The sequence below is a fragment of the Stomoxys calcitrans genome, chromosome 5, assembly GCF_963082655.1.
Source record: "Stomoxys calcitrans chromosome 5, idStoCalc2.1, whole genome shotgun sequence".
Classification (NCBI taxonomy): Eukaryota; Metazoa; Arthropoda; class Insecta; order Diptera; family Muscidae; genus Stomoxys; species Stomoxys calcitrans.
The window spans coordinates 20,868,533-20,895,296 of NC_081556.1; the positions used below are offsets into that span (position 1 = coordinate 20,868,533).

Consider the following 26,764-nt stretch of genomic DNA (forward strand, 5'->3'; position numbering starts at 1 on the left):
TTTGCTCGCCATAAGTTGGAAAAAACGAAGGAAAGAAAGGAACCAATTACCGCAATAGAGACCAACCGCCTCTCCCGGTAGCAGATGCGGTAAATGGCTACCGGATGAATGTAGTCCTTGGAGAACTACCACCTCGCATTGCACCTGAAGAAATTGACCTCCCCCGGCAAACAAGAGTAGTTCTGGCTCAATTACGTTCCGGCAGATGCAGCCGCCTCAACTCCTACAGAGCAAGGATTGATGCCGACGTGCAAGATGTAAGTCCCAATTGTAACCAGGGACCGCGCGATACACGTCACCTGTTTAACTGCCGAGCCAGACCCACTCGACAAGGGTTGCCTTCATTGGCAAGGGTTGCCGCCTCAGTCTAATACACACAGCTACAACAACAACTGTAATCCGGCATATATACCGAAATCTGCAGCTAAAACAATGAACACAGTTCAACTCGTTTAACTTAAAATACCTTTATTTATTGTTCAATTCAAAGAGAACAAATAAAATTCAACAGCTTTCGCATGACTTTTTTGTTTTCTTTCTTTTTGTGAAATATTAAGTTATATGTACTGGTGTATATCCATATGACTTATATAGTAATTTTGGGAAATTAATATTAAAAATTTGGTTAAACTATTATATACGTAAAATATATTTATATATGTTACAAAATTTAATTTTTAGTTGAAAATAATTGTTTATTAAATCATGTTGATAAAACCTATTTAATGTAGTTTAAAATATTAACAATTTGTGATAAATAGAAGAATATTTTTTTTTTATAAACTTGGAAGTTAAGAGGAAAGCAATGAAAGAACCTGAGTCAAAGAACAAAAGAAAAACAGAAACTAAATGATATGAAATGTAGCCCTACGCACTGAATTCTATCTTTGTAAATTTATTAAGGCAGCACATACTATCAGTACCTCGTTGAGATATTGATATACTAAGGGCTCTTTGATGGCCAATGGATTTAAGATTCTAAATTCTTGCAGACTATCAACCATGCTGCGCATTTGTGTGCGGCACACCGACTCACGAACGCGCATTGTGGGTACACTGTAGTTTTTCAGACGACGGGAGGTGAGCTCACTATTTACAACCGTTAGACTTTGATTGGAGGCCAGCTCTCCAGCCATACGTGATGCAATAAATTTACTTAGGCGACCCTCTTGGGGTGGTCCATCGTGTTGTATTAGATCGTCGGCTGATTCATCAGCGGAATCTGTTGTTGAATCTGTCTCCCCGTTGTTGTTTAAGGTCGATGACTTTATGGATTGTAGTTTCGGCTGTTGGGGTCTTATTGATTTGGGTCTACGTTTTCGCCTTACTGCTTTGCCTGGATCTACGACCAAGGATAAATATTTTGGTATGACTTCCTTAAAATTGGATACTTTGAATATGGTCAAATCATCATGATGGCCCATGTATGCATCCGAAATATGGGATATAATACCTATGGAATGGTGGGAAAAAAATGACAATGTTAATAAAATAAAATTTATAGTTGAAAATGTTGGTGAAACGGAATGAATATGTATGTATATTTGCATGTATATGTGAAAAGTTCTTTAGACATTTATGGGCTAATGTGGACACAATTTACTACATATAGTAGGGAAGAAACGGCCTATTAGGGCCATAAAATCATCAGCGGCTGCAATAAAACAAAATTGTATAACATTTCGGTTATTTAACTTTCAAAAGCTGCACGAACATCTCGCTAAGGAACCGCAGATAAATATCTTCCATAACAATGAGTTTTGTTGTTGTCGTTGTTGTAGCAGTGTGTTAAACACTGAGACGACAGCCCTTGCGGATGAAGAACTCCATCGGGTCAATCCGGTGCGTACAACCGGCTGCCATGGGATTGACAATGAGTTTTGTGCCATGTAAATGTTAGTTGCAGAGACACCTTTTTATAGTTTAGTGAGTACGGTGTGCTGCGGTAAATCTTCGCTAAATGTTTTTTTTTTTTTTTTTGGTTTAAAGCCTTAACAAATCGTCATCGCGCTTATCCCCTTATATGAGTAAACTTATTAAAATGAGAGAAATATTTTGTTGAAATACTCACGGGAAAATTTTCTAATTGAGTTGGGTTAGGCATTGTTGAAGGATGGAAGGTGATGTGCCCGAAGTATACAGAAAGTGTGTATCGCAGTGCGGTGCCAAACAATAGGGTGAACAAGGAAAAAGTGAGTACTTAACTCGATCGGGTCAAATACGGACAATGTGAAATACATAGGAGTGATCTAGGACAGGTTGCGGATAGTGGAATGCTCCATACGGAGTAGCTGCAATGGCAGCCGAGGACAGTCAGCGGTATCGAGCGGAGTCTCAAAGAGTGGCCGGGCGGCACTGGCTCTTGCACACATCAGAGTGCCTATGACGGTCGATATGACAAGGGAAGTTGTTGGCGCCTGTAAATAACCAATGGCCACCTTGTTCCCGCGGCGATCGGTCCTTTGGATCGGAACGAGTTTAGTCATTTTCAGGTGCTTGACGTGGATCGCCACCTTCTCATAAAAATGTGGGAACAACAGCTATGTACTATGTTGGGCACTCGAAATGGGTCACATTCAGGAGCGTATCACAGATGTTGGGTACTCGAAATGGGGCCTTAATCCGAGGAAAGTCCACTGGCTCTACAGGAGCGTGATTAGACTAGTACTTACTTACGCCTCAGTTGTTGTTGTTGTTGTAGCAGTGTGTCGTACACTGAGGCGACAGCCCTCGCCGATGAATGATTCCATCGGGTCAATCCGGTACATACAACCAGCTGCCTTGGGATTGGGCCTCAGTAGTTTGATGGACTACCATGGAGAAAAAGTGCAACGTAGCGATAATACAACACGTTGTCTTGATATAGGAGGAGCGATGAGGACCATGCCCACTAGGGCAGTGGAAACTATTCTAGATATTTGACCCACAGACATACAGATTAAGTGTGAGGTAACCGCTGTGGCTCTGAAACATAAATAGAGGTTAGGAGCTGCTCATATCATCGCGGTATAATGGAGGAAAAGGTCGGATACCTGTAACCACAATTGAGGTCGAGTGCTAGGCACTGCTGTCAGGGGTACAGTATTGGATTAACGGAACCCAGTGTTACCATCAGGAAGATGTTCTTGTTGTAGTAACCAGATTTGTATGTGGAGATGGCTATGCTCGTCAAGCTTCATATGTGACCAAGATCGTTCCGGTCCATTATGGTGATTGGTTTCAAAGGCGCCAATAACTCGCCTTGTCATTTCGAGTTTCACAGGCACTCAGTATTTAAGCAAAATCCGGTGCCGGTCTGCCTCTCACCAACTCCTTCTAACGATACCGCTGATAGTCCGCGACTGCAGTTGCAACTACGCCGTATATGCAGTACCCTACTATCCGCAACCTGTGGACGCGCCCGGTAGCTCTAAGCTGAGCATCTCGTAATGACAATGAACACAGACCACTTCCCCATTATTCTCACCATCGATCGACCACCCGACTTCACAACCACTGAGCGCCGGACGTTTATCAATCAGAATAAGGCCGACTGGGACTGCTTCAGAGAGTACACCAATCGCCGTTTCAGTGAACTGAGACCATCTCAAATGTGGTAGTTGCCGAGAGGAACAATCCCATGGCAGCCGGTTGTATGTACCGGATTGACCCGATGAATTCCTTCATCGGCAAGGGCTGCCGACTCAGTGTACCACACACTGCTACTACAACATATCTCGCTCGCTTTATACCATCCGCTCGAATACCCTAAGTGCGGTTCAATTTACCGACGCAGGCAGTGGTACCCGCAGACGAGCGTAATGGAATTCGATACACGGACCCAACTAACCGCCAGAAACTGCGAGCTGAATTTGGAAATCAACAGGGTAGTCAACGAATATAAGCGGAATTTGTGGCTAGAGCACTTGTAGCAATGTACCTCAGGTACCGGTTTAGGCAAGCTGTGGCCTATCGTTAAGTCACTCTCGAACCCCGGTAGACGGGATGGCAGGACTCCAGTCACTGAAACGCTGGATTGCAAATTATCTGTGTGGTCGCCAGTCATTCGTGGAATTTAAGGATAAGAAGGAGAGAAACACCGTAGAGTGAAACAGGGAATTCCCCAAGGCGGGGAACTCCCTGTTTCGCTGACAGCATTTGTGGGTCCTTAAGTCATGTAAAATTCCTCACGACGAGGTGTTACTCAGCAACATTTCTGATTTATACACATCATTTTTACACATATTTCGCTACTGTGCTATCACAATGCATTAAAATGTTCTGAATGCGCCACTTTGTCTCAAAACTTCGTCACTTTTATTCGTTACCACTTCTTTAGCAACTGGAATTCATGTATTTACATAACCCTTACGTTACAGGATTAGTCTCTATCAATACCGCATCATGGCGATAAGAGCCCGTTTCTATTCAAATTTTCTAACGGTGAAGAAACGAACGACGAAAAGTTTCCCCCCATCCCACTATGATACACTTTTTAGTTACTCACCATTTGTATTAATGCTCAATATGAACTTAAAGCACGCACAGTCAATCTGCAAAGGACTTGGTGTCATATCCACCTCGACACATTCTATCATGGATTGTACATGAAATAAATTCTGTCTGAAGGCAAATGGCAGTCCTTTATGACGATCATAGTATTTCTTACTGTCTGGCCAATTGATGAGAAATCTCAGGTATCTAGCCAATTTAACAATCGTTCGGGCAAAAGCATGTTGTGCATCACCCTCAGACATCTCAAAGTAATCGGCCATCGAAGAGAAATCTTCATTTTGTTTCAGTTTCTTTAAAGTCAAATAACAATCAACCAATGATACATTGGCTGTGGAACAAATAACATTTTTGAGCAAGGGCAAGCGCGAAGATGGAATACCCAAATGAGTACTTGGATTCTTTTCAATCATCTCCAGGGTTATGGTACGTATTGTGCGTTCGGGTACATCGCGTTTAATTATAAGTGTTGGCCTTCGAACTTGCATTGATGCCACGGGTGAGACGACAGCAGATGAAGATATACTTTGATTGAGCAAAGAGCCAGTACCATTGGAGTTTTGTAAACTGCTAGCTGTTGTGGCCTTTATAATAGTATTGGGTGGTAGTGAACTGATGGCAGCACCAAGCTGTTTCTTCGTGGTTGAAGAGCCACCTATAGTTTGCTGCCATTGAAAGCTAGTGAGCGGAGTTCCAGCCGATGCTACTGTTTGTAAAGAATATTTGGGATGTTTACTAACAATATCTGTGGACGAAAGGGAAGAAATTTTAGTTTTACGGAATGTATGAAAAATTTCAAATGATTAACCTTACCTCCCGATACTGTACTTGCACGTTTCATTGCTGGTTTGATTACCGCCGGAATTTTATTGATGACCAAGCCAGAGCCACCTCCTATTTTAATTAGAGACTTCTGAAAAGCATAGAAATATGATAATTTGCACAATTTATGAATGCCTTAGTAAAAATTAGATTAAATTTTATTTGACGTATATATCAGGGAAATAAAACCATTATTTCTTAAATTTTTAAGCTTTTAGACACCCACTCAAACAGACCTATGATAAAAATTTAACGCGGAAATATATACATAGTCAGAAATAAGCCAATTTTTATAGTTAAACAGTTTTAATTCAAATATTTTGCAGAGGCAATAATTTTTTGACAAATTTTTGTAAACAGCATGCACACGCTGACTGAGACGGACGCGTTGAAGGAAAGCAGTACAAGGGTTGCCAGTCTTTGATAAATCAAATCCCCCATGACAAAAACATTTGAACTAAATTTCGTCGACAACTATATGTATTGCATTAAAATAATGCAAAATTATAAGAACTGCAATGAATTTATTTTAGATATATGCAAATCTAAAAAAATTATGAAAATTACTCGACTTGGAATGTATGGCGGGGACAACATAACTTTACTAATTGATTTCTGATGCGGTGGCATCCCTCTTATTTATTGGTTTCGCTCTATTATATGGTTGTCTTTGTCTATCATATGAAATGCATTTGCTGCAAAAAATGAAAACAGTGGTGAGTTTGAGAATTTGGCATTCACAACGAATGGTGAAGCGAAAGTGTTTCTAGAGTTACCATTTAACAAGCCAGTAAAGTTAAAAAAAGCATAAAGGTCAAAAAGGAAATTTTTCCCACAAACATATTCGATGAACCCATTAACCGTCGATTTCCTTATCAGATTTTGATAAAATTCCATATATCCATTACTTAGAGCATTTATATTGACGTAGTAACTGTTTTCAATTGGTTACACTTTTTTTTGCAAAGAATTAAAAAAATTGATTTCTTTTAAAAAAAATAAAAACAATGTTTATTACCATTTAGCGAAGTGGATTTTATTGGCTAACATAAAATCGCACCTGTACACAAAACCAATAGGCTTGTAGCCATTAATGTAGTTTTTAATATAAAAACCATCAAATGAAAAACTATTTTCAAAAACATTTTTGGGCTATGAAAATGGAATTTTTGATAAGACAATTTTCCCAAAAAAAATACCTTATATAACGGGGATTTTTTTTCAAAATACTTTCATTCGTCCATTTTAAGACAATCAAAACTGTGTTGGGATACCTCTTTCCTAGGTTAGGTTAGGCATGAGTGTCAGTCCTTTACAGACTCACTTAGTAAATTTGAAGTCTATTGTGATACCACAGTATGACAAACCAAGGCCTCTGGTGGAAATCAAACCCACGACCCCCTCATTGGCACTCCAAACAACTCGGCACTCCTAACTTAAGCTACATTATTTTTAATGGGTTCATAATAGACTGCAAGCCAACTTCTGTTGCTTTGCCAACGGCCCTAAGACAGCTCCATTTTCTAGTATTTTTCTACCCATTTGGCGCTATTAGATTAATGAACAAGGGGCAAGCATCTCACATATCAACGAGTTCTACCCAATTAAGTTTAAGCTTGATGATAAGGGACTTTTTTTTAAAGCAGAGTCCGACGACTTATCTATAGCAACGGTTTGCAATTCTAATCGTATTTAGACGATGCTGAATAGAGTAAAATTCTCAACATACTAGAACAAATGTCCAATTTTTTTAGTTTTCATGCTCATGTATTAGTATGTCACTTAAAAGGTGGTAGACAGCGAATTTACAATCTTTTCTTGTGAAATATGCAAATTGTTACATTAATTCGGATACTATTTAAGAACTTTCCTAGGTAGATTTTAGAAGGTAACGTCATAAGCAAAGCTGATGAAATATTCCAATTTCAGAGTTGTATCCAAATAAACTCTTATGTCAAATGGTTCGTTTAGATTTAAGTTTTTTCAAAATTTTGTTTATTTTTCACATTCTTAATGTTTTAATTTAAAATTGACCGATTACAAACGTATATGTCATTACAAATCTCTTAATCTCTTTGGACTACTGCACGTGAAATTGCAAATCTACCTATAAACATTCAATATTCGATTGTGTCAACACCCCCAATAAGAAAAAAAAGCGCGAATTTTCCCAAACAAAGACAACCCTGTCCTAAAATCATCAACCACCTCTGCAAAAAGGTGAATATCTAATTATAACAAATTTACTGCAATGTAAAAAGTGGGCACATACACTACACCTCTCCCTCCCTCACACAACAAAAAAAAGTAAATTTTACCTTGTTAATATCCACTGTCGAGGATTGGTGCTGTTTATTGTGTGTACTTGGTGTTTGGGATTGTATTTTACTTTTCATCAATATGGCTGGGGTATTTGTAGTTCCACCTGCAGCAGATTTGCGATATTTTACAACGGTTAAGGCCATCTTTGTAAGTTTTTGTTATGCACAATCAATCTGTAAGCTCAGATGAACAATTTTTATAAGGGGGAGACAAGTCTGCCCCAATTGTTTGAATTAAACTTTTAAAGACTTTGTTTTATTTCGTATGTTGAAGCTCACAATGAATTTTTGTAATTTTTAAACTTCACTTTTATGTTATATCAACTTTTGTTGTTATTTAATATATTTTTATAACATTTCTCACTAAACTTGCATATACTAGAGAAGAGACAATTGCACTCATCGCAACAAAGTGCAGAGCCTTGGCATTATTGTGGGAAACGCCGCGCCCAAAGCTTGTGTGCGGCATCATAACTTAATTTAGGGATGCCAATCATTGAAAAATATACGAAGGGAATTGGAATACGTAAAGAATCTAATGGGTCGTGTTGTTTATCAGTCTAGCGGATTCGCTAGCTAAAGCTGCCATTAGACGACAAGGCATGCCATATGAGTTGTCACTTTCTGTTTCCATAAAGGCCAAAACATAATGATCACGTTGAGCTACGCAAAAATGCATTTCTGCACACAAATTCCCCAAAGCAACGCCCAAAAGGTATATTTTCAATTTTGACGCTTTAAACCGAGCGTCATTCGGTGTGGACATACCTCAAGAAGTGTTGTTGGTTGTCAAAGTTAAAAAATGGTTTAATGCCTGGCTTTGGTATAGGCACAGCCGCCTGCAGAAATCGAAATCGCCTGAAAATCGATGGTCCCACCCGGGTGGGTTTTTTCTTGCGAAAGTTAAGGTACAGAGATATTCATTATCTAAACAGAGCATGACTAAAAGAACGCGTACCCGATGATGGGAGCCTCAGCATACTACGCCCCGTTTACAAGAAAGGAGACCAAACGGTATGTGTCATCTACAGAGGGATAAGTTTTCCCATCGTATACAAGATACTCTCGAGCTTGCTGTTTGAAAGAATAAAATTTAAAGTCAATGCGATATTTGGTAAGTAAGTGGAAAAGACCCTAGGGGGACAACACTTACTATCTTTTTTTCGAATACGAAGCCGCTTTCGTCGAAGTTATGCGTTCATAGATTGGTATCTACACGTTCCTAAGTTAAGAAATAACTTCCCCGAATCGTTCAATATCAAACGAGGCTTTACACAGGGAGACAGTTTATCGTATGATCTCATTAAAATCCTGCTGGATAAGATGGTACGAGATGTAGGTTTGAATATTTACAAAAGAAAACATGCTGCTCACCTATCACGACGAGATTGATATTTAAAGTCGTTGTTGTTGTACTCACAATTGTATGTAGAAGTAGCAATCCTCGTCAAGCTCCATTGGTGAACAAGCTCGTTCCGGTCCATTGACCCAATCGCGCGGGAACGTTATGGCCATTGGTTATTTAAAGGCAATAACTCGCCTTGTCATATCGAGTGTAGCAGGCACTCAGTATCTAAGAGGAGCCGGTGCCGTCCGGCCTTTCACTGAGACCCTCCACTAGATATCGCTAATTGTCAGCGATTGCAATGACAGCTACTCCGTATGGAGCATTCCACTATCCGCAACCTGTGGACGCGCCTGGTAGCTCCCAGCTACGTTTCTCGTGATTACCAAGAACACTACACAGATTGGTGGTCAGAGTTCCAACCCGTGGTGCTTAGTCATCCCGTGCCGGTCATCAACAGCAGTAATTGTCGCCATTGAAAATGTCAAGAAGGAGTGAGTTCAAGTGAGTCTTTGAGTAAATTGACATAAAACAAGTAGAATACGAATATCGTATTAAGAATTATGTCCAAGTACCCAGGAAGTCGGCCTGACTCCGAAATTTCTCTAAGCAGATAAATTGAACGTTCCTATCAATATGGGGCTCAAATGAAAGCTATTCGAGAGTAGATTACGAATCTGGCATACAAATCAGGTCGAAGTATAGGAGCTCATCCCAGCTCAGAACGCCCCAAATGGGAATATTAGCCAATCACCACTATATGGGACTCGGTTTGTTTGTTCCGTATAGACTCAAAAACAGCAGAACCGTTTTTCTCGAAATTTTAACAGATTGTGTGGTTTGATCTGGTAGGAAACATAGGCAATATAATTTTTCGATATCGGAAGGGGGCGCACCTTCCCCCTGACCCCTCAAAAAACCACCCAAAATCAAAAATGGACCAATCAGAACAATATGGATATCAGATGAAAGGTATTGGAGAGTAGATTACGAATATGGTATTAAAAATTGAGTCTAAGAGCCCAGCTGGCCCCCCAACCCCAAAACTCTCCCAAAGAGACATACGTTCAGTCAATACGGGACTCAAATGAAAGATTTTCGGGAGTAGATTATGAATATGTAAAAAAAATGAAACATAAAATTTCGAAAAAAATTTTCTAAAAATTAGATTTTAAAAAATTTGTTTTTAAAAATCAAATTAAAATTTTATAAACATAAAATTTTGAAAAATTTTTCTATGAATATCAAATCATGGCAAATATTTCGAATAGCAAAATTTTTTTGATCGTTAAATTCCGCAAAAAAAATTTATGAACATCAAATTTGATGATATTTTCTGTGAAAATCAAATTCAATGAAATATTCTGTGGAAATCAAATTTCGTCGAAATTTTCTATGAACACCCACCACCACGGGTGGATATGAAAACCCCCTTTCGTCACAATCCGGTAAAAATTGGATAACTTATGCACCCAAATTCGCCACGAATATTGAGTGGTGTAATAAATATAAGCCACTGTTTAATTTTGTATTTCAAATTTCAACAAAATCGGGTAATAAATAAAGCTTTTATTCGCTTCAAACCCTTTATCGGGATATCGGTCTGTATGGCAGCCATATCAAAAGATAGTACGATCCGAACCATATTTAGGACGGATGTCGGGAGAACTAATACTACTCACTTTTTCAAATTTCAGCGAAATCGGGTAATAAATAGAGTATTTATGGGCTTCAGACTCCTTATAGGCAGATCGGTCTATACAGCAGCTATATCTAAATATAGTCCGATATGAACCACATTTGGGTCCTATGTTTGGTGGCGTAAAACTACTCAATGTTTCAAATTTCAGCAAAATCGGTTAAAAAATAAAGCATTTATTGGCTTTGGACCCTTTATCTGGAGATCGGTCTATATGGCAGCTATATATAAATATCGTGCGATATGGACCATATTTGGGTCACATGTGGGGAGGCCTAAAACTACTCAAAACTTTTAGCAAAATCGGATGAAAAATAAAGCATTTATGGGCATTAGACCCTTTATCGGAAAATCGGTCTATATAGCAGCTATATCCAAATATGGTCCGATTTGGCCCGTTCAAGAAGCTTGCATCAAAAAGACGTATCTGTGCCAAATTGCAGCTCAATATCTCAATTTTTGAAGGCTGTAGAGTGATTACAACGGACGGACAAACAGACTCGGACAACATTAAATCATCTTAGAATTTTACGACGATCCGAAATATATATACTTTGTAGGGTCGGAAATTAATATTTCGATGTGTTGCAAACGGAAAAAATTCTAAAAAAATTTAAAAGGTGTATGAAAAAAAAATCTTGGCCATTTTTGAACCGTCCATCATAGGATGGAGTTATTAACATTTTTAACCCCATTTGCCCAAAACTCCTCTGGTGAAGTTCAGAAAAATAGGTTCATAACGTCTATATAAAGATATCGCCCCATTTATATTTATGGGGTAGTTGCAAGTATTATACGGTCGACTTTAGCTCACCACCTTACTTGTTGTAAAGTAAACTATCAAAGGTTTAGTGGCCAAAGATCACCAAAGTCTACATGAAAGGGAAACACTAGTAATTCATTAAAATAAATTGGCTGCGGCTCATTCACCCTCTCCCATTTCTTTGCTGCAGTGATTCTCAAATATTGGGTTGCCCAAAAAGTAATTGCGGATTTTTTAAAAGAAAGTAAATGCATTTTTAATAAAACTTAGAACGAACTTTAATCAAATATACTTTTTTACACTTTTTTTCTAAAGCAACCTAAAAGTTACAGCTGATAACTGACAGAAGAAAGAATGCAATTACAGAGTCACAAGCTGTGAAAAAAATTGTCAACGCCGACTATATGAAAAATCCGCAATTACTTTTTGGGCAACCCAATATTTTAAAGCATAATTTTTCTTGTTATGGAAATATTGAATGTCTATGGAATAGCTTGAAAAGTACGATTTCCATTCAGTTCCTTAGGAATGCACACAAACATTTCCTGGGTGCAGAGTTATTACAGTTTAAGAAACCCTGCATCAGATACTCCACTACGTAGGCATGGATAATTGGATGGCTTATAAATTTAATTTGCTTGATCAAACAAAAAATAAGTAGCATGCATACACGATGTTGGGATAACAAAACAAAAATACTTCGTAAACTCAATTCAGTGAAGTGGATGTATAATAACAATTGTACGATGATAATTGTAATAAATAGGTCAAAAAGACCAGGGCGAAGTTACCACACAAATTGGAATGACTAACATTGGGATATACAGATTTTGCAGTGATTACACACAGAAAAAAGGTTTGCTGCTTTCAGCAAGTATTGATATTTTATTAAAATTTTTCAACTTTTGAAGAAAACCTTTTACTCGTACAAGTTTCGTAATGAAAATTAAGCATTTGTTTTAAAATATTTTTTTTATATCATGTAAATGTTCAATGGACAAAACGTGTCCTATAACGTGTCGAAAGAGTTCAATCTTGACACCCTGTATTAAATATATGGACCAACAATAAAATATTCCTGAAAGCCTATGTCCCCCTCTTAAGATGTCTGTAACAGTTTGTACTGCTTACGTCAATAGATGAAAAGTTGTGGACTTATTTCCATTTTGTTTGTTGTTTGAGCCATTATTCGGCGTTTTACACGTTTTATTTCATTGTAACTGTTATACCCTCCACCATAGGATGGCGGTATACTAATCTAGTCATTCCGTTTTTAACACCCCGAAACATTCGTCTAAGACCCCATCTTATATATAAAAACAACCGATTTTCTGTGGTGAAAATTGGGTACAACATCTTCTTCATATCTGTAGGGGAGACGGACCCTCCCCCTAACCCTAATTTTCTGAAACGCTAGATCTCGGAAATGGGTGATGCAATTTAAGCGAAATTTTGTGTGCTCTATTATGGCAACCTAAAAACAAAAATTTGAATCCAACCACCAACCCCCAAAACACCCGCCCACCCATATTTACCGACCATGGCAATATGGGACTCAAATAAAAGGTATGTGCGAGTTGAGTGCAAATCTGATATCCAAATGTGGGATCAAGTTGCTGGGGGTCCATCCTCTCCCCAAATAAGACTTATTTACTGACCATGGCAATATGGGGCTCAAATATAAGGTATTTGATTGAATCTGATATCCAAATGTAGGACCAAGTGTCGGGGGGCCGCCCCTCCGAAAGAGGACAAATTTACGACCATAGCAATGGGAGGCTCAAATAAAAGATCTTTGGGAGTAAAGCACGAATCTGATACCTGATATTCGGGAAAAAGTGTCTATGGGTAATGAAAGGTATTTGGGAGTAGACCAAGAATCAACATTCGTCACCAACTGTCTAGGGGACGTCCCACTCCCATAACAACTCACAAATAGGACCCATACCCCAAACGGGACATATTTGCTAACTTTTCCAGCAAGGGGTTTAATTGCATGATATTTGAGTTTAGAAAACGAATTTCATACTCAATTTTGAGACCACTGACAGTATGGGGTTCAAACTAAAGATATTTGAGAGTAGAGCACGATGCTGATATATTTTCAGGGCTAAGTTTTTGGTGGACCACCCCACTTTCCAAAACACCCCTAAATCGGACATATTTCAACCATGTCAATGTGGGGCTCAAATAAAAGGTTTTGGAGAGTAGAGCAGGAAATTGATACCCACTTTCGAGACCAATTTTCTGATGTCCAAAACACCCCACAAACAGCATTTATTTATTGACCATCGCAATATGGAGCGTATTTTGGGAGTAGAATACGAATCTTATATTCTAATGTGGAACTTGTATTTGGGGCACCGTCCCTTTCCCAAAACAACCCCCAAAAGGGTTCACATTTACCACCCATGGCAATAGGTGGCTTAAATTAAAGGTATTTGAGATTAGAAAACGAATTATTATTATTATTATTTATTAATAGATTGATTAAGAAATACAAAATAATACATGCATGTATATAATATTGATTCTTAAGTATACAATCTATATATGGCTTAGCACATATGCTGCTTGCCATGTTAAAATATTTAATCATTTATATAATTTTCAAACATCAAAACAGTTTATTATTAATTTTCTATATTTGATACAGCTTTCTAAATAAGAGTACAGAGAGGTAAGATTCGTGCCATTTAGTATGTTTAATGTTTCATTTTCTTCGAGACTTATTTTATTAAAATAAAGTTTCCTAAATTCTTTCAAGATAGGACATTTACCAATAAAATGTAAAGTATTTTCAGGTTCATCTGTGTTACAGATAGAACATATGCCGGTAGTGTTACTTCGAAATGCCCTGGAATTCAGATCAAGCAATCCACCTCTGGCTTTAATGATCAAGCTGGTAGCACGAGCAGAAAGATTCTCTGTCAGTGTTGGGATCATATTATAATCAAGATATGGGTAGAGATCGTGAAACTGAGAATTTCTGGCTGCCAATTCAAAACTATATCGTTCCTTTACATTCAAGGCATCAATTATTTCCCTCCAATAGGCGCATAAGGGCAATCTATTGTTGGCGGGCAGATAGTTCAAATCCTGACATAATTCCGACCACACTTTTGCCCAGGAAATATTTAGTTTAAGGATTTCCTCTGCTAGAATTCGAGGAAGTCTACTAACTTCTAGTTGAAGTACCCTCTTGATGTAAAGGAAATGAGTTTTAAGGGTGGAGGAGTATAAGGAGTATAGTCCGGATTCTAGATACAACATATAATTAGGTGTGTTGTTAGGTAAGTAAAACATCTTTTTAATGAAAAAACGAAACAACTTTTCAACATCATCATATTTTTCGTAACCCCATACTTGAGCAGCATAACACATGATAGACTTTGAACAAGAGTCAAATATTTTTAATTTATTATCGTGAGAGATTCTTGGGTTATTTATATATTTCGACCACGTGGAGTTAATAGCAATTTTCGATGCCGATAATTTGTTCTTTAAATGGTCTTTGAAAGACAAATTGTACGCGATTTCCACACCGAGATAAGTATATCTGTTAACTATTTCTATATCTTCATCGTTGTAGCGGAAACGAAGACCGGACGATATCCTAGTACTCTTTCTAAAAACCATAACTTTCGACTTAGTAAGGTTTACTTTTAAGCTCCATGTACTGCAATATTCCTGCAAAGTGTCAATCATAATCTGTAAATCTTTAGGTGTATCAGACAAGATCACAATATCGTCGGCATAGAGTAGTATTTTCACGTGTGTGTTCGCGATATTTATTCCTCCAGTTAGAGCATCGGGTAAGTCATTTAAATATAGTGAAAAAAGAACTGGGCTAAGAATACATCCCTGTTTCACTCCCGACTCTACAGGAAAATATTCCGAGTATGTATTTCCATCCCATACTCTGCTTTTAGTATTCTTGTACAGTAATGTCACTATCGATACAATTTTCGTTGAAAGTCCTAAAGATGAGAGTTTGTAGAACAGACTGTTTCTTGGGATAAGATCAAAAGCCGCGGAAAAATCAACAAAAAAGGCATAAGTGGTCTTACCTTTAGCCTGGTTCAACTTCACAATGCTAACTAAATTGAAAATGTTGTCAATCGTAGAATAATCCTTTCTGAAGCCAGCCTGAAATTCATTCAAAATACTATTCATTGACAACCAATTCGTTATCCTATTTAAAAGAATAGAGTTGAAAATTTTACAAACCGAGTCAATAAGCGATAAGCCTCTGTAGTTGCTTGGTACGTTTACATCCCCTTTTTTGTGTAATGGAATCAGAATGGATTCAGTGAATGTGATTGGTATGTCTTCCTTAAGGAAAATTTGATTGAAAACGTATAACAGTTTTTGAAGGAAACTTCTGGGAGCATGTCTGTAGAACTCATAAGGGATACCATCCTGCCCTGGTGACTTATTCGGTTTCAACTTCCTTATAACATTATATAATTCATAATATTCAATAGGGGAATCTAAGAACGGGTCTACGAAATACGGCATGCACCAACTAAATTCCTGGGATTGACCAGACTTATCCAAAAGCGAGCTGAAATATCGTTTGAACTCATTTGCATCAATGTTTCCTTTCATGCTGTTCGAACTGGTACTTAATGATTTAGATAGTTCCCACCATTCCTTGCTACACTTTACTTCGTCTAACCTCATCAAGTTGTTGTTAAAATATTCCAACTTCTTTTCACTACACAGTCTTCGAAAACTTTTCCTTGATGAGTAATAGAGCCTCCTATTGTTCTCCGTATTCATTCTTTTGTACAATTTCAGCCTTCTGTTCATAACAGACCGTGCACGGAAGCAAGACCAATCAAACCATCTTTGCCTAGGTTCAAAAAATTTTCTATTCCTCCTGTGGATATGAGCTTGTCTAATTGCCCGGGAAATGCTCTCGACCATAACATCAACAGGTAAACTATTCATTTGACCTAGATCAAGTAACATGGAATTAAGTTTTCTTACATACTGTGCTTTATATATTCCTTTCCAATAAAGACGGTGTTGAATGTTGTTATCGCCTCCACTGCCCATTAGCCTAGGAATTCTGATTTGAAGGCACAAAGGCATGTGGTCAGAAAATGGTTTAGGGGGAATCACAAGTTTCTCGACATAATGCATGAAAGTAGTGGAACAGATACAGTAATCAATAACAGAGTTACCCATTACACCGCAGAAACTGTATTCTCCCTCAACGTCGCCATCTATCCTACCATTTAATATAATACCGCCAATGTTCTCAACAATGTTCAATAGTTGTTTCCCACGAGAGTTTGTAGTTATATCTTTGGACTTTCTAACGGAATTAATATGAGAAATACCACGAATCATGTTGTTGTCTAGAATCTGGACGTTGCCAATTCTGGCATTCATATCTCCCATTAGGCAAAAGTTTGTTGGGCCAAGATCCAATAAAAAGGAGTCAAATTTTTCAGCCTCATGCTTCCAGCTAGTACAGTTTATGTAGATGGGAATTAAATAGACTGTGTTACCGCAAATATTTAAAGATAGAAATGGATAAGAGTATGACGTTATAAAGTTAGCTTTGAGTGAGATTTTTAACTCTTTTTTGAATCCATAGAGGCCTCCTCCACTTGCTCTACCAAATCTATTCATTTTAATTGCGTCCACCCAGTGTAGGTAGTAGTTTTTAAGGTATGACGAAAAGTTTGATCGTTTATTTGCAGTTACATGTGTTTCAAATAAAAGGAAAACATCAAAATTATTTAAAAAAGTTACAAAATTACCAGAATTGAGACAACTTTGTAGATTTGAAACATTATAAGATAGTATATGGCACGAATCAAACTGCTATTGTGTGAAAGAACCTGAGTTTGCAATACTTGAATCAACTGGTTTTTGACAGTGAACTTTAAAAGAACAATCTGTATCTGCTAGAATATTGTTGAGATAATCTGCCTCACGTTGAGAAGGTGCAAGTATTTTACCATCTCCCCAAGTGTATCTTATGTCGTCAACGAAAATACAGAATTCACCTAGACGAACTTTTATATTGTTTTTGCTACTGGATAGTACTTTAGACAGTTTTCTTAGATTGTATCTATTCATCTGTTCAACGGCAGTATAATCTTTTTGTATATATATAGATTTTCCATTTAGTTTTGTCCTTGAATCGATTACACGCTGCGCTTGTCCATAAGTATCAAGAGAGAAGATAAAGGATTTGCCAGACGATAACATTCTTGTTTTCACAATATCAACTTCCATTTTCAAATCATCTTTACATATTTTTTCAAATCTCTTCTTAGCTGATAAGGTGCTTTTACACGAAAGCCCACTCACCACAACATTTGCCGACCTGCTTCGTCTATCTATTTGTTCAATACGGTTCGTAAGCTTCTCTACCTCGATTTTCAACTTAGAGTTTTCAACTTTCAAGTCTTCCACTTCTTGCTTAATTGCAGCCACATTCTCCTTCTTGGCAACGTCCTTCAATTTGTCGTCCAACATATCCCCCAGCTTGCTCCATGAGAAAACATCTTTGTTGCTAGAATTCATGCTTTGGCACGGCGAAAATTTTTTCGGTGTATGATTTGCCTGATCTGGTGATGTTGATAATAACGTGCGCTTACTATTCATCTGGCAACACAGCACAACATATGATCGACGATAACGATAAAATACTTCAGCTGGCACTTGTTATCGATTAACAGCCTTTCGACAAGTATGATAGAATAGTACAGCTGATGTTTACCTTTTGCCTTGTCTGTGTTAGTCAAGAAGAACTCACATTCCAATGAAGAAACAACAATCTTTTTCCCTTTTCGCGGTAAAAAATTAATAGAATGTGTAAAATCTTTACATCACAGGCCACTTCCAAGCCGCCTTCGTCAGTGGGTGTTCAGCAGGCGCTGCTGTATACTTCAGGAACTTTTTTGGTGTCCGAACGAGTGTATTTAAGTTTTTATTTATCAAAGTTTGGAGCACGGAACAAAAGGCAGCTGTATGTGTGTGACTATCAATGACAACATAGAAAACGAATTTGATAATCAATTTTGGGTATTGGGGAGTAGAGCAGGAAATTGAATCCCACTTTCGGGACCAATTTTCTGGGGGTCTACTCCTTGCCCAAAACACCTCACAAACAGCATTTATTTACTGCCTATCACAATATGTGGCTCAATTGAAAGGTATTTGGGTGGAGAATACGAATCTTATATCCAAATGTGGGACCATGTATTTGGGGCACCACTCCTACCCCAAAAGGGTAAAAATGTTCCGATGGCAATATTTGGCTCAAAGGAAAGATATTTGAGATTAGGTCACAATAAACTCCCCTTAAACCATTAAATAAATGGTATTTGAGAGAAGAGCACCATGTTGATAGTTTTTTCAAGTGTCTAGGGGACCACTTCACCCCCGAAAACACTCCTAAATCAATCATCATGAGAAAATCGGGCCCATACAAAGTATTTGAAGAGAGGAGTATATCTAATATTCAAAAATTAAATGACCCTAAACGCTCCGAGCGAATTCATAGACCAATAAAGATCATATGGGATTCAGATAAAGACATTCATATTATTGTACTGTTAGTCAAGCGATATAAATGTAATGTTTTGCAAATGTAATGTTTTGCAAATGTAAATGTTTTGCAATCTTCACAAATTTTCAGACACCGTTGGATTCGTGAGGAAAAACTCTTTCCGTAGAGATGCTGGATGAAGCAATACTGTAAAGTTTTCTGTGAAAAACATTGCTAAAACCAATTTTTTTTGGGCGTAAAAATTCAGGGTCGTTTTCAAGGCCAAAAACGCTGTAACTCCTTAATTTTTTCGAATTTCGAAAATTTTTCAGCATTCCGCAATTCGAAATTCGAAGAAGATTCGAACAATTAACAAAATTACTTAAAATTTCACATTTTTTTTTTTTTTTTGCATTTTTTTAGCAAAGGCTAGCCCCTTATGAAAATTTGCAATTTTTGATGCGAAAATTTTTTCGAGTTGAGTATACAGTACTGAAGATTATGGCAAAAAATTCGGATTAGTGCAACTCCTATGTTTTTTCTTCAAAAAACAAGCTCAAAATCGCATAATTAATATCTGAAAAATGTTAAAAAATCAAGGTGAGTTTGAAATTACTGTAACATCTTTAGTTTTGCGAATTTCAAAATTCTGAGGACACCGTTGGATTCGTGAGGAAAATCTCTTTCCGTAGTGGTGCTACAAGAGCTGTAAACCTTTTTGGGAAAAACACCTCAAAAACCAATATTTTTAGGGCGTAAAAATTCAAGGTCGTTTTCAAGCCCAAAAACGCTGTAACTCCTTAATTTTTTCGAATTTCGATAATTTTCTAGCATTTCGCAGTTCGAAATTTTACGACTATTCGTACTATAAACACAATTACTTTAAAATTCACATTTTATTTTTTTGCATTTTTTTAGCAAAGGCTAACCCCTTATGAAATTTTTCAATTTTTGATGCGAAAAAATTTTTCGAGTTGAGTATACAGTACTGAAGATTATGGCAAAAAATTCGGTTAAGTGCAACTCCTATGTTTTTTTCTTCGAAAAACAAGCTCAAAATCGCATAACTAATATCCGAAAAATGCTTAAAAAAATCAAGGAGAGTTTGGAATTGCTGTAAAAAAAATGACGCGAAAAAATTTTTCGAGTTGAGTATACAGTACTGAAGATTATGGCAAAAAATTCGGTTAAGTGCAACTCCTATGTTTTTTCTTCAAAAAACAAGCTCAAAATCGCATAATTTATATTCGAAAAATGCTAAAAAAATCAAGGTGAGTTTGAAATTGCTGTAACCTCTTTAGTTTTGCGAATTTCAAAATTCTGAGGACACCGTTGGATTCGTGAAGGAAATCTCTTTCCGTAATGGTGCTGGACGAAGCAATGCTCTTTTCTGGTTCCTTAAAAACTATAGAGTATTGCTTCAAAAACGCATAATTCATATCCAGAAAATACAAAAAACCAACGTGAGTTTGCAAGTGCTGTAACTTCATTAGCTTTGGAATCTTCAGACACCGTTGGATTCGTGAGAAAAAACTCTTTCCGTAGAGGTGCTGGATGAAGCAATACTGTAAAGTTTTCTGTGAAAAACATTGCTAAAACCAAATTTTTTTGGGCGTAAAAATTCAAGGTCGTTTTCAAGACCAAAAACGCTGTAATTCCTTAATTTTTTCGAATTTTGAAAATTTTCCAACATTCCGCAATTCGAAATTCGAAGAAGATTCGAACAATTAACAAAATTACTTCAAAATTTCACATTTAATTTTTTTTGCATTTTGCATTTTTTTTTTGCAATGCTATTTTCGAAGCATTGTATTCACTAAAAGTTCTTTAATTGTCGAAAATAAATATTCAGAAGCAAATTTTGTTCCATTTAAAGTAAAAAAAGGCACAGCGGAGCGGGCTAGTAAAGTTTAAATATTCTTGATCGTCTCGACGTTCTGAGTCGATCGAGCCATGTCCGTCCGTCCGACTGTCGAAATCAGGATAACGATCCAACGCGTAAAGCTAGTCACATGAAATTTTGCACAGATACTCACTAATGATGTAGATTGTTGGAGATTGCAAATGGGCCATATCGGTTCAGATTTAGATATAGCTCCCATATAAACCGATCTCCCAATTTGACTTCTTGAACCCCTGGAAGCCCCAATTTTTGTCCGATTTGGCTGAAGTTTCGCATGTAGTGTTCTGTTATGACCTTCAACAACAGTGCCAAATACGGTTCAAATCGGTCTATAACCTGATATAGCTCCCATGCAAACCGATATCCCGTTTTGACTTCTTGAGCCCTTACTAGCTGCAATTTTTGTCCGATTTAGCTGAAATTTTGCATGCGGTGTTCTGTGACGACTTCCAACAAGGTACGGTCCAAATAAGTCTATAATCTGATATAGCTCCCATATAAACGGTCTCTCGATTATCCTTGTTTGGTTCCTAGAAGCTTTAATTTTTGCTGGTTTGACAGAAGTTTGGTATGTATTGGGTTGCCCAAAAAGTAATTGCGGATTTTTTAAAAGAAAGTAAATGCATTTTTAATAAAACTTAGAATAAACTTTAATCAAATATACTTTTTTTACACTTTTTTTCTAAAGCAAGCTAAAATTAACAGCTGATAGCTGACAGAAGAAAGAATGCAATTACAGAGTCACAAGCTGTGAAAAAATTTGTCAACGCCGACTATATGAAAAATCCGCAATTACTTTTTGGGCAACCCAATAGAATAAAATTATGCCCTTCAACTAAATTTATTTTGTATAATCCATGGTGATGGGTTCCCAAGATTCGGCCCGGCCTTACTTAGCACGCATTTACTTGTTAGATATATTTATTATTTTGTAATTTATAATTTTCAACTAGCTTTACCGTTTTTTTTATCTTCAATGCATAGCTTGGGCACCCCCATACCATAGGTAATGTGCCCATTACCATTCGTATTGCCGGCCCACTGGTTGACTGTTTATTTTAACTGTTTTGCTGCTGGGCTCATGTTGCGGTTAATTATATCTGTACACCCGCCATCGATGACTACAACGGCGACTGTGTTTGTTTGTTGGTCTTTGGCAAACACAGGCGGTACGGTGAGTTGTTATTGTCTTTGTTGTTTGCTTGATACCATGGTGGTGTTCAATATTCACAAACAAAATTATTTTTACACATATTTATTTTTATACACTTTTTTTTTGCCATTTCCTTGGCTATTTCTTTAATGCCGATTCATTTTGGGTAACTCTCGCCTGTGTGCTTAGCTTTGTGTGGTGGTTTAAGTAACCATAATGCGGCCAAAAAGCATAACGGTCGCACTGCTAAACAAAAGTGTAATATATCAAAATTTTATACTGTTTTTAGTAGAAGCAAAATTTCGTTAACTAGGCTTTGAGTGTTATTCTCATGGGGAGTAGAAAATACATTAGGTGAAATATTTTGATAAATTTTATACAGCAAATGCTTTTATAGAAATGCTGTCTACGATAGTAGACATAGGTATGAGTAGTTTAAGAAACCGACATTTTTACATTTCGAGTTACTACACTTTTAAATGATAGTTGAATGTTGTATTTCTGCTGAGTTATAATTGGAGATGTGCGCGTGAGCGCTGTTTTGTGTTTTGTAACTAAGCTCTATTGTCAAGCGAATTTTTAAGCTTCAACCATATTGACTTTTATTGAAAAACTTTTATGCCCCGCCTCTAAGTTGGTTCATGTCTGGTATTGTGTCCCCAGCTAAGTGCCGGTACTTGTTAGCCGCGAAAGCCAGGAAATGCTCCAACGTCTCATCATCCGCATGCCCTACACATGCTATCACTTGCCGCAACGATTTAACATAAGTGAACTCGTAGTCCTATGTGTCCCATTGTGATACCGAAAGCTATACTGGACACCTTCTTACTTCCTACCAGTAATAACCTCTCATCTGGATCTCCTCACAGGATTTTCGCCGTCCTATCTATCGTTACGTTGTTCCATAGGGTTACATGCGCATTCGTTGCCTACACCCTTTTCTCGGACTGCGTGGTCCCGAAAGGCTTCGGGTTAAACAATTTTATTGACGGCAGTTCTCTTGCCTTCACTACCAAATCGTCTGCTTTCTAATTCCCAATTCATACGGAAGCTATCTTAGGTAATGCATCGATTCCGACTCCACTTGGCATGAATATTTGAAGTCATAACAAAACTCAACGGGAGCCAACGTGGTGCATAGGTTAGCATGCCCGCCTGTCACATCCAAACGCCCGGGTTTAATTCCCATCGGCGAGAACACCTTAAAACATTTTTCAGCGGTGGTTATACCCTTACCAAATGCTGGCAACAGCCATGTACAGCTTCTCAACAAAGAGGCGTCACCTCATTTCGGTGACACGCCGTTCGGACTCGGCATAAAACAGGAGGTGCCCTTATCATTGAGCTTAAATTTGAATCGGGCAGCACTCAGTTGATAATGTGAGAAGTTAGTCTCCCTCTAAATTGTTCCATAATTTGATGTTAGGGAAACACAAAAATTGCAAATTTTGCCCATGAATATTCCACCAAGGAACAGGGGCAAACTTCTCACATATCAATGAGTGCAGTCCGAATTAAGTTTTAAGCTCAATGATAAGGGGCCTCCTTTTTATAGCCGACTCCGAACGACGTGCCGCAGTGCGACACCTCTTTGGAGAGAACTTTTACATGGCATAGTACCTCACAAATGTTGCCAGCATTAGGAGGGGAAAACCACCGCTGAAAATTATTTTCTGATGGTCTCGACAGGATTCGAACCCAGGCGTTCAGCGTCATAGGCGGACATGCTAACCTCTGCGCTATGATGGGGTAGTAGTTAGGGAAACACTAAACCAACAAAACCCAATACGACATGCCAAATCAGACTAGTAGGAACCATTCTAGCGCTTTACTTTGCTTTGTTGCAAGATCGGTTGGGCTCCTACGAAATCTCTTCACTGATGTTGAAGAATCTGGATCTGCCTGTAGTACCCGATGTGGTAGTTGTGGCCACATTTTCATGTGTAGCTGGCAAGTTCATTCCTTTCCAAAGGAACGATCGTCGCGGGCCATTGGTTATTTAAAGGCGCCAATAACTCGCCTTGTCATATCGAGCATCATAGGCACTCAGTATTTGTGCAAGAGCCGGTGCCGCCCAGCCTCTCACTGAGGCTCTCCGCTCGTTACCGCTGATTGTCCGCGACAGCCATAGCAGCTACGACGCGCCCGGTAGCTCACAGCTAAACGTCTCGTGACAGCAATGAACTCCATACAGATTGGACCTCAATGTTCCAGCCTGTGTACTGCCCACAGCTATTTCGTGCCAAGGTAGTACCCGATGCAAGATAGGCAGAGTGATTCCGTTACTGTAGCCAATCTCTCTTCTCTCACCAGTAGCCTAGACTACTCCTCCCGAGTCTCGTTCGAAAATTTCCATTCGCAGAGCATCAGCATGGATTTCCAAGACTTGCAGTCTTTGCCCATGAACATTCTATTAAGCAACAGGGCAAACTTCTCACATATCAATGAGTTCTGTCCAATTGAGGTTTAAGCTTAATGATAAAGGGCCTCCTTTTAGAGCCGAGTCCAAAGGGCGTGCCGCTGTGCTATACTTTGGAGACAAGTTTTTCATGGCAAAGTGCTTCACAAACTTCTCCCCAAGGAGGTGCCACACCGTTTGGACTGGGCTATAAAACGGAGGTCCCTTATCATTGAGCTTAAACTTGAATCGCACAGCACTCATTGATATGTGATAAGTTTACCCCTAACCTCTGTGGAATGTTCATGGGCAAATTTGCATTTGCAAGTACCTCATAAATGTGGGAAATGTAGAGGGGGATAACCACCGTTGAACATTTTTTCAGATTTTCTGGCCAGGATTCGACCTCCGGCGTTCAGCGTCATAGGTGTACATGCTAATCTCTACGCTACGATAGCCTCCAGATTTTAAAGACTGCATAGCACAACAACTACTTTGCATCACCGCACATATATGCCGTGGCTTCAATCACCCCAGCTAAGAGTTTTGAAGATATGTGTCACCAAATCTCTTAAGCCACATTGTTTTTCATTTTTTTTTTTACAAGTATTTTTATATGAAACAAGTAAAAGCGTGCTAACTTCGGCCGGGCTGAATCTTATATACCCTCCACCATGGATCGCATTTGTCGAGTTCTTTTCCCGGCATCTCTTCTTAGGCAAAAAAAGGATATAAGAAAAGATTTGCTCTGATATTAGAGCTATATCAAAATATGGTCCGGTGTGAACCACAATTAAATTATATTGTATGTTGGAGGCCTGTGTAAAATGTCAGCCAATTCGAATAATAATTGCGCCCTTTGGGGGCTCATGAAGTAAAATAGAGAGATCGGTTTATATGGGAGCTGTATCGGCCTATAGACCGATTCAGACTATAATTAACACGTATGTTGATGGTCATGAGAAAGTCCGTCGTACAAAATGTCAGGCAAATCGGATAATAATTGCGACCTCTAGAGGCTCAAGAAGTCAAGATCCCAGATCGGTTTATATGGCAGCTATATCAGGTTATGAACCGATTTGAAACTTATTTGACACAGTTGTTGAAAGTAACAATAAAATACGTCATGCAAAATTTCAGCCAAATCGGAATTGCGCCCTCTAGAAGCTCAAGAAGTCAAGACCCCAGATCTGTTTCTATGACAGCTATATCAGGTTGTGGACCATACTTCGCACAGTTGTTGGACATCATAACAAAATACTTCGTGCAAAAATTCATTCAAATCGGATAATAATTTCGCCCTGTAGAGGCTCAAGAAGTCAAGACCCAAGATGGGTTTATATGACAGCTATATCAGGTTATTAACCGATTTGAACTATACTTGGCACACTTGTTGGACATCATAACAAAACACGTCGTGCAAAATTTCATTCCAATCGGATAAGAATTGCGACCTCTAGAGGCTCAAGAAGTCAAGACCCAAGATCGGTTTATATGGCAGCTATATCAGGTTATGGACCGACTTGAACCATACTTAGCACAGTGGTTGGATATCATAATAAAACACGTCGTGCTAAATTTCATTCCAATCAGATAAGAATTGCGCACTCTAGAGGCTCAAGAAGTCAAGACCCAAGATCGGTTTATATGGCAGCTATATCAAAACATGGACCGATATGGCCCATTTACAATACCAATCGACCTACACTAATAAGAAGTATTTGTGCAAAATTTCAAGCGGCTAGCTTTACTCCTTCGGAATTTAGCGTGCTTTCGACAGACAGACGGACGGATATGGCTAGATCGACGGACATCGCGACGATCAAGAATATATACACTTTATGGGGTCTCAGACGAATATTTCGGGTAGTTACAAACAGAATAACGAAATTAGTATACCCCCCATTCTATGGTGGAGGGTATAAAAATGATTGACCTGGGTGACGTATGATGTATGTCATATGTGGGAATTATTATAAAAAAGTAATCATTCGCACCCACGGTAAATGGAATAAATAAAGCAATTATTTTAAATGGATGGCAGGTTTTTTTGATACAATTGAAAACAAAACTGCGCTTAAAAATCACCCTTTATATTGTATACCCTTTTGATGTAGTTGTGACCCCTTTTCCAATTCAACCCACTTCCTCATTCCCCAGATCATAAACTGTACCTTCTCTGTAGAGATATACCAGGGACAGTTTTGCAAATCATGGTCCTTACTTCATTTGTGGGAATAGTCAAAATTAGCGACATGTTTTCGTTTAGTTTTTTTGGTTGCATTTTTACCAGGGCGGGTAAGTGTCTCGACCATGACTTTATAGTTCTTATGGGTTACCCGCTCCACATGTA

The 26,764-nt window shown here is 38.2% G+C and overlaps 2 protein-coding genes across 4 annotated transcripts in view; one reads left to right on the forward strand and one right to left on the reverse strand.

Annotated features, from left to right (window-relative positions):
* Nucleotides 1-448: 448 nt before the first annotated feature.
* Nucleotides 449-8,024, reverse strand: LOC106083997 (uncharacterized). 2 transcript variants are annotated; one of them, XM_013247368.2, is made up of 4 exons: nt 7,632-8,024; nt 5,305-5,404; nt 4,487-5,236; nt 449-1,453 (listed from the first exon to the last, which is right to left on the reverse strand). In XM_013247368.2, exons 1-4 carry the CDS (start codon nt 7,776-7,778, stop codon nt 882-884), a joined length of 1,569 nt encoding a protein of 522 aa, XP_013102822.1. In that variant the 5' UTR covers nt 7,779-8,024; the 3' UTR covers nt 449-881. The 2 variants fall into 2 exon arrangements, with proteins under 2 accessions (XP_013102822.1, XP_013102823.1); XM_013247369.2 differs by lacking the exon at nt 7,632-8,024 and adding an exon at nt 5,550-5,695.
* The window catches only part of LOC106083998 (bcl-2-related ovarian killer protein homolog B), a 70,678-nt gene continuing 51,602 nt past the window's right edge, over nt 7,689-26,764 (forward strand). Inside the window, exons 1-2 of one of the 2 annotated variants that reach the window (XM_059369344.1) lie at nt 7,689-7,782; nt 21,845-22,034. The gene's annotated coding sequence lies outside the window, so the exon portion shown is untranslated. The remainder of the gene's footprint in view (nt 7,783-21,844; nt 22,035-26,764) is intronic. The other variant, XM_013247373.2, reaches the window with a different exon arrangement.

What these genes read in the sequence shown, in the direction of transcription:
- LOC106083997 (XM_013247368.2), bottom strand. Translation starts at nt 7,778, where the DNA reads ATGGCCTTAACCGTTGTAAAATATCGCAAATCTGCTGCAGGTGGAACT. An exon ending in CGACAGTGGATATTAACAAG is followed by an intron (nt 5,405 to 7,631) that starts GTAAAATTTACT and finishes TATGCTTTTCAG; the next exon opens with AAGTCTCTAATTAAAATAGG. An exon ending in ATTGAGCATTAATACAAATG is followed by an intron (nt 1,454 to 4,486) that starts GTGAGTAACTAA and finishes ACCATTCCATAG; the next exon opens with GTATTATATCCCATATTTCG.